The following is an 8,061-nucleotide window of genomic DNA, read 5'->3' as shown; positions in this document are numbered from 1 at the left end:
CTCAAGTGATAGAGTACCAGCTTTGGGCAGAAAAGCTAAGGGACAGTGCCCAGGCTCTGAGTTCAAGCCTCAGTACTAGCACACACATACACACAGACACACACACACACATACACAGCATCACCACCACCACCACCACCAATAACAACTAAACAAGCAATGAAACAAAAAACAGGTAAAAAAAAGGGAAGAAAAAAACAGTTGGAGAAGAGAATTTTGCTTGTAAAGAAAGCTTTGGGATTAAAGTCAATACTAGTATTTGCTAGTAGAATATTCATGGGAGACTGTATGAGGAATAGTATAGAGTCAGCAACTGTGTTTTGAGTGTTTCTTGTCTGCTACTTGTCTCATGTGCATTCTTTCATTCTAATGCCAGTCTTCCAAGACAGGTGCCATTAGCCAATTATATCTCATCTCTAGAAAGCAAGGCCACCATCTTACTGAAGCTTCACATCCAGGTACTAATTGAAGAATGCTTGTAAAACATTCCCGTAAGAGTTGGGTGCAGGTGGCTAATGCCTGTAAGACCAGCTACTCAGGAGACTGAGATTTGAGGATCATGGTTCAAAGCCAGCCCAGGCAAGAAAGTCCTTGAGATTCTTATCTCTAATTAACACACACACACACACACACACACACACATGTGCCTGTGTGCACCAGGAGTGGAGGTTTGGTTCAAGAGGTAGAGCATTAACCTTGAGTCAAAAAAGCTCAGGGGCAGTGCCCAGGCCCAGAGTTCAAGTTCCAGGACCAGCACAAATGGTTACCATCATCAACAACAGCAATAACAAAAAAAAATAGGGGATTCATAATCATGATTGTAGCAGTGTGGAGAGGGAATCCTGAGGATGTCAGCTAGAGGGGTGAAGTGAGGGCTGAAGAACTGTGATTTAGATAGGGGAGAAAGGAAGGACATTGCTTCTATTACTACACAGAGAAATTCATGAGATATTAGCTGAGAAATCTGATGGGTAAGGCCAAAAGGACAGTTTTACAGGGGAGTTACTTTCACTTGGAGTTAGGGAGGCTGATGAAATATGGGTTAAACCAACTGCAGTGAAGGAGAAATACCCTGCAGGAGGAGTCTGCTGCTTCTACCTGGAAAAGTGCTCCATCAGCTCCATCCTTCTCTCTCAATTGCTGCATCCCTTTTTAAAGTAACAGCCAGGATGCTGCAGGAATCAGAGCGGAAATGGGCTTTGCTTATTGGATGATGGGCTAAATTCAGAGCGAAAGAATGTGGTTGGAGACAGCTGGTGGAAATGTTTCCAGTCCTGTCTGTCCTCAGTGGAAATGTCCACGTGCCTCTCTCTCTCTCTCTCTCTCTCTCTCTCTCTCTCTCTCTTCCCCTCCCTCCCATCCTCCTCCCTCTCTCTCCCCCCCTCTCGCTCCCCTTTTCTTTTTGTGCCTATTTTCCAACAGGACTTTATTTATTTATTTTTGAAAGTATCCAGTCCGGCACCCTGTAGCCAAGTGGTCGAGGAACGCCCCCTTGCTTAGCCCAGCGCGGCTGGCTTGCCTGGGTGATTAATGCTGCAACTCCAGTGGTTTATAAGAAGTAGAACTTCCTTCCCAGCTTCTTGTATCTGCCACCCAGCCCTGCTTGCCCTGCACCACTGCGGATGCAACTGCTGTAAATACCACGGGGCAGGGCTCTCGGCTTTGGAAACTCTAGGCATGCCAGGCGCGCTGAGCCAGTGCCTGGACGCCCAATGACCCCAGACTGCGGCAAAGGGGGTGGGGTGGGGGTGGGAGTGGAAGGAGGGGAGCATCACCTGGTTTCTCCCTCCTCCTTCTCCGCGCTGCGGGGGCCTGGCTTTCATGCTGGGGGGGGGGGGTGCTAGGAGGCAGGGGAAGGTCGCCAGCACCGCCCCCGCCGCCCCCCCCCCCCAAATCTGCAATTTCATTGCTGCCTTTCTAAAGGTCCCAGGGCCAGCCCCAAAGCGTCACCTCCAGTCTTTCCGGGCAAGGCAGATCCGACTTTCCCCCCTCCCCCAAACGGCTTTCATTTAGTACCCCTTTCCCCAAAGCCCTATCACAAGAGGTCCAATCTCTGCTTTGGACTTTGGAGCTCATTCGTACTCGGGTCTGGGAGCTACGCTCAAGTCTCGGCAACTTTCACCATCATGACCTGAGAGTCGGGCCATTTCGAAGGCAATTTAAACAAAGAGGAGCCAGGGGAAAGAGATCGGGCCCCGCGGCGGGCTTGCAGGGCTTGTGTGTGTGTGTTGGGAGGCGCTCCGTTTCGTGCCTGCAGCCGCTTGGGGACCTCGGCGCGGGCGGGCGACCCTGGGCGCCGAGAACGCCATCTCAGGGCCGGGCCCCCGCAACCCCGGGGCGGCGAGTTTCTTTGTCCCTGTCTCCTGCTGGCTGCGAAGGCCGCTGGCTGGCAGCAAAAGCCCAAGCGCTGGGGCCGGGGCGCCAGGCTTCCACGTGCCTCCCGCCAGGACGGAGCCGAAAGCGGCGCCCAGCAAAGCCCCTCGCCTCTCGGGGTTCCTCGGTGAGCGACGGATCGGTGGCGAGAAGACACCGGAATTCGCTCTGGACTTCTCGAGGCCAAAGCCAGCTTGGCGGAGCTTGGGGAGGGGTCGGGAGGGGGTCGGTCTACCAGAGCATTCTTTCCATCACGACTCTCCCAAGACGCGCGAGCGAGTTCGGCGGGGGTCGAACTCCCGGACACAAGCACATTTGGTGTACCCCCTCCCCCCGCTACCCGCCAACTTGCACCAGGGCGCGGGGATCCGGGCGGCGGTGGGATCTAAACGTAGACCCATTCCATCCAAAGCTGCCCAGCAGAGCGTTCCTAACAAAACCGAAACAGTGTCCACAACGGCGTGTGTGTGTGTGTGTGTGTGTGTGTGTGTGTGTGTGAGAGAGAGAGAGAGAGAGAGAGAGAGAGAGAGAGAGAGAGAGAGAGGGAGAGAAACTGAGAATGACTTACCTGCAGTAACCCAAGCTGCAAGACCCAATCTCCCAACCCCTCCTTCCCTTCCCTTCAACTCCCCAAATCCTATTTTAAATAATGCAATGCCAGGTTACAGAGTCCACGTGAAAACTACTTTTCCAGTTTCACTCTGATCCGACACGCGTGCATGCATGCGTGCGTGGAGCGAGCTAGATTGTTTTTTAAGGTCCTGATCTTATTATTATTTTCTTCTGTTCTGCAAGAGAACTAGGGAATCTCAAGACCCCCCCCCCTCACCTCCTCACGCCCTCCCCCGCCCCCTCCCCCCCGCCTTTCTGCCCTGGCGATGGGGTGACGGTGCTTGGTTCCTTTCGCTCTTCTTTCCAGAAAGCAGAGCTTGCCTTTGGCTGGTCTTTCCCAAGAAGTCCCGCGCTCTGCCGCCGCGCTGCGTGCGCCCCAGCCCTGCCGCAGAGCCGAAGCGGGCAGCACGGCGGGCGCTAGGACCAGGGGGGAAGCTCGGGCGTCCCCCCCCACCCCCCCACTCGGCGCTACCTTAAACCCAGCCCAATGCCGCTGCCTGCGCCACTCTGCGCGCCGGCGGGGGCTGCGCACGAGGAGCGCTCCGCCCGGCTACACCGCTCCGCCAGCCGGCGCGGCAACACCTGTTCGCGGCTGCCAGGGCGGCACGCGAGCTCCGGGACGCGGCTTTCTTCGCTCGCCGCTCACCGCCTGCTTCCCGAGCCAATGGATCTCCGCAGAGCCTCTGGAGAATTCTGGATACTAGCTTTGGACGCCTAAAGTTTTTTTTTTTTCCTCCCCCTCTTCTTTTTGTTTTATTATTAATTATTATTATTATCATCATCATCAATTATTTTTTTGGAAAGGGTGGGGGAGACAAGGAGGGGAGATTTCTCGCCGCCACCAACGTGAGATGATGATTCTGATTAATTATGATTATTAATTTTTTTCCTCTCGGGGTGAAGGATTCATGCTGATGTCTGCAGAGTCGGTTAGAGAGAGTAAAAACAGCGCATGCCTTCCTTGGAGTCAGGATCCGTAAATTCTGACGTAGCCTGAGCATCTTAAAAAAAATCTCTTATAATAACGCCTGAGCATTTTTCCCCCCCTTCTTTTTAAAGTTGCTATGGTCATTCTGCTCTCAAAGCCAATGGAGACACTACGGATTTCCCCCCCTTATTCCGGTCGGATGGGATGAAGACCTTGCTGCTTGCTGAGAACCGGGGCTCTGTCTATAGAGATACACAGATACGATTATCACTATGTCAGTGTGAGAGTATGAAGCCGTGGTTTCTTAGACTATCAGTGGTTTGACCTTGAACCGGTGCCAGTGAAACAGCCGATTACTTTTATTTATGCATTTAATGGATTGAAGAGAAGAACCTCTCCCCCCCACCCCCTCCTCCCCTCACTCTGCAACTGCAGTAAAGGAAGGGAGTTGGATATACCTCGCCTACTATCTCCTGGGGTTGACACCATCGTTATTGTTTATTCTTGTGCTCCGAAAGCTGGGTCCTCTGATGGCTCCCTTAGGTGAAGTTGGGAACTATTTCGGTGTGCAGGATGCGGTACCGTTTGGGAATGTGCCCGTGTTGCCGGTGGACAGCCCGGTTTTGTTAAGTGACCACCTGGGTCAGCCTGAAGCTGGAGGGCTACCCAGGGGACCCGCAGTCACGGACTTGGATCATTTAAAGGGGATTCTCAGGCGGAGGCAGCTCTACTGCAGGACTGGATTTCACTTAGAAATCTTCCCCAACGGTACTATCCAGGGAACCAGGAAAGACCACAGTCGATTCGGTAGGTAGAACTTGTTAACCCTTTAGTGTCCGTGAGATGACATGCACGGATAGTAACTATCCAGGAGGTGGTGGCTGGGCGGAGGGGCTGGGTGGGTGGGGGGGCGGGGAGGGATGCGGGAAGGGCTCTCTCGCTCTCATCTTGCCAGCTCCAGAAAAAAAGAAGCCTCTGGAATTGCAGATCTGCTGCTGTGGCTGCTGGCAGGGGTGAAATGTCTTTGCTGAAAGGCCTTTTTTTTTTTTTTTAAAGGGAGAGGGGCATGATTTATTCATATAACAGTGATCTTTTACATCAGATAACTGGGAAGATCGGGTATAGTAAGTTTCTTTTGAATGGACTGATTCCACGAGTTTAAAGCTTTAATCATTAACTAGTAAGAACTTAAAAAATGCATTCAGTGTCCTGCAGGCGGTAGGTAGCTTGTGTCCAAATTAAGGTTTGTTTTATTTTTTCCTCCTCCTCCTCCTTCTCCTTCTCCTTCTCCTTCTCCTTCTCCTCCTCCTCCTCCTTCTTCTTCTTTTTCTTCTTCTCCTTCTCCTTCTCCTTCTCCTTCTCTTCTTCTTCTTCTTCTTCTTCTTCTTCTTCTTCTTCTTCTTCTTCTTCTTCTTCTTCTTCTTCTTCTTCTTCTTCTTCTTCTTCTTCTTCTTCTTCTCCTTCTTCTCTGCTTTCTCCTTTCCTCTAATTAGGATTCGGGTTGAATTGTAAATTAAGCGTATTGTTTATTTCCCCACCCCCTCCACGCGGGTCTGTTAGCCCAGTCGGTGAAGATTGCTGATTGATCTGTTGGGAGGGAAGACTTGAAGTCGTATTTTAGACTTGGAGAGCAGTGGGGCTGAGGAGCTGGGGGGGGGGGGGGCGAGGCTTGGGAAGAGACAGCAAGCTTACCGGAGTGTTATTCTTCCAGCCACCAGAACATAACCTTTGCTTTAAACAAAATTTCCAGAGTGTGCATCCTGGAGTGGGTTTTCCTGGGTGGCTCTCTGGTGTGCGTGTGTGCATGTGTGTGTGCGCGGGTGCAAAAGCTGCAAGCTAATTTTCTTTAAAGGGCATTCGGAGGATTTCATTTTCCAAGGAGGGTATTTGTGACTCAGCACTGAGGGCTGCAGACTCAGGGAGGTGACTCTGCCCACTTCCATGCTTTGCACACACGTGCCTGCGGGGGCACCTTTAGTCCACAGCACTGAAGTCAATTAACACAATCTTGGTGGAGGTTGCAAGGGGATGGGGGTGGGTGTCCTCTTCCTCTCTCTCCCCCCTTCCTTAAAAAAAAATCAGAGTCACTTTTGGGCAACTATACTGTTAGGAGTTAACTTCTGAACCCAGCTGACAATGCAAATTAGGTCGTAAGAAAACAAAAGTCTGGTGGTGATTTTTCTTCCTTATACCTTCATGCTAGATGTTGGATAGCATCTAAACTACAGGTTTCGCTTTGTGTGAGGCCGTGGGTGATGTCAGGTGAGAAGGGTTCAGATCTGGGATGAGAACTGTTCCAGATACCTCTCGGAGGCCCGGCGTTTGATAGCTTCCTCTCCTTTGAGTCACAGCTGGGTGGCTAAGCCCAAAGCCCAGAGCATACATCTCTAGTAAATGTTCTCCGGTTGCCTCCTTATGCTTAAAAGAAAAAAAAACACCCCAAAAGTTGTAGCTCCTTCTAGCTGACTTACAACGTCCCTCCCACCACCTCAGAAGTGAATCGTAGCTTCTGGTTGTCGCAGAGGAAGACTTCAACTTTGCTCCAAGTGCTTTCCTTAGCTAGCCGCTTTAAGGGCTGCCATCGAGCCTCGCATTTGACACTAGAACAACAGGCAGTGGGCGGCTCAGGGATGGGAGCGCTCGTGTGTCACCGGCCGCAGTGGCCACCCGCCGGGCAGCGGGCAGCAGGCTGCGGGCCCCGGGCGAGCGGCGTGGGCGGCGGGCCTAGGTGCGCCTGGCAGCCGCAGCCTCAGCCTCCCGCGCTCGCTGGCGGCCGGCAGGTGCCGACTCCGCCGGCCCGGCCCCGTGGCGCTCTCTCCACGGCCGTCCGCCCGGCTCCGCGCGGTCCTAAGCGCCCTTGGTTTTGCTCTCTCTTTCCGCCCAGCTCCCGTGCGCCCTTCAAGTGGCAGCAGGAGACCGCTTGTGTGTGCGGAGGGAGGGGATGGGGGCGGGAGGAGACGGCGGCGGGCAACGGGGGTGGCGGGGGAGGCGGACATACTTCTAGTCGCATGTAGGGACCCCGATCGTTCTTATTTCTTTCTGTTTGCCCGACTTTCGTCCTTTCGTTTTCTCTTTGTGTGCCAGTGCCGGACGAGCTGGGCGGACTGACGGCCGCGCCCCAGGGCTTATGCGCGGTGGTTTGCGGTGTGGGAACGGCTGGAGGCACGCGCTGCAAGCAGGAGAGTTGGTGGGCTGGTGGTGGCGGTGGCCAAGGGGACGGCGGACAGGCTAGTGATCAGACTCTTGAGCTCCGCGTCTTCTTCTGGGGTCTCCCTCCCTCTCTCCGTGGAGCGCTCTCGGGGCTCGGAGAGTAGCTGGGCTCTGAAGCGCTTGGGAGGTGAGATCGAGGCACCCCACCTGCTGGCCGGGCCAGGCCGGAGTCACTGGAGAAGGGGTGGGCCTGGGGTGGGTGACAAAGTGAGCTGAGGCAGCGGAGGGGGGCGGCGTGCTATTGTTAACTGCTTTGCGCGAGCAGGGCTCTGGGCCCACCGGCTGGCTTTCCAGCATCCTCCCCGCCTAGGCGCGGGGCCTCTCCGCTACTGGAGACCGAGTGCGTCCCGGAGCGCAGCGAGGGCGCACCGCTGCCGGGGCCACCACAGCAGGCCGGGGCCAGCTTCATTGTGTGGATTTATCCGGCACAACTCTAGGGTGGGTGTAGCACCACGAGGTGGGGGGGGGGCAGGCGTGGGGAGATTATGGGATGTTCTATTTGGGGGGTGGCCCACCTTCAGTAGCTTTCTTTCTTTTTTTAAAAAATGTAGTCACCTTTAGGATAGGACCTTTGCCATACGCAATCGAGTCATGAGCAATTCATTAATTCTACCCAGGGAGGAGAGCAAGGGTGCCAGGGTGGTGCCACGCGGGTGGGGAGGGCAGGAAGGGCGCGTTCTGGAGGGGGTGGGGAGAGAGGTCAGCGGACCAGCCCTGCAGGTACAGTTTGCTTGAATGGAGGCCTTGAAACAACAACAACAAAAAGCTAGATCTCCTCACCCCTCCTCGATCCTAGAGGTTGGAGAAAGGTGTCGCCAAGGAAGTGACATCTCCGCTCAGATTCGCTCGCACTGTGTGTGTGGGGTGGGGGTAGGGGTGTGGGGGTGGGTGTTGCTGTGTGGGAGGGGGAGTGGAAGCCCCCTGGCCCAGGGTAGAGA

General features: G+C 54.2%; 1 protein-coding gene across 2 annotated transcripts in view; it reads left to right on the top strand.

The window, feature by feature from the left end:
• The first annotated feature begins 3,468 nt into the window (after positions 1 to 3,468).
• Fgf9 (fibroblast growth factor 9) overlaps positions 3,469 to 8,061 on the top strand; it is a 46,211-nt gene continuing 41,618 nt past the window's right edge. For both annotated transcript variants that reach the window (XR_007210366.1, XM_048341652.1), the window contains exon 1: positions 3,469 to 4,720. Coding sequence is in view for 1 of the 2 variants with exons in the window: in XM_048341652.1 (XP_048197609.1) it covers positions 4,444 to 4,720 (277 nt within the window). In the remaining variant the exon portion in view is untranslated. The remainder of the gene's footprint in view (positions 4,721 to 8,061) is intronic.

This window comes from Perognathus longimembris, chromosome 3, assembly GCF_023159225.1.
Source record: "Perognathus longimembris pacificus isolate PPM17 chromosome 3, ASM2315922v1, whole genome shotgun sequence".
Taxonomy (NCBI): Eukaryota; Metazoa; Chordata; class Mammalia; order Rodentia; family Heteromyidae; genus Perognathus; species Perognathus longimembris.
Note: the sequence above shows the minus strand (reverse complement) of the source record. Positions and strands in the feature narration are given on the sequence as shown.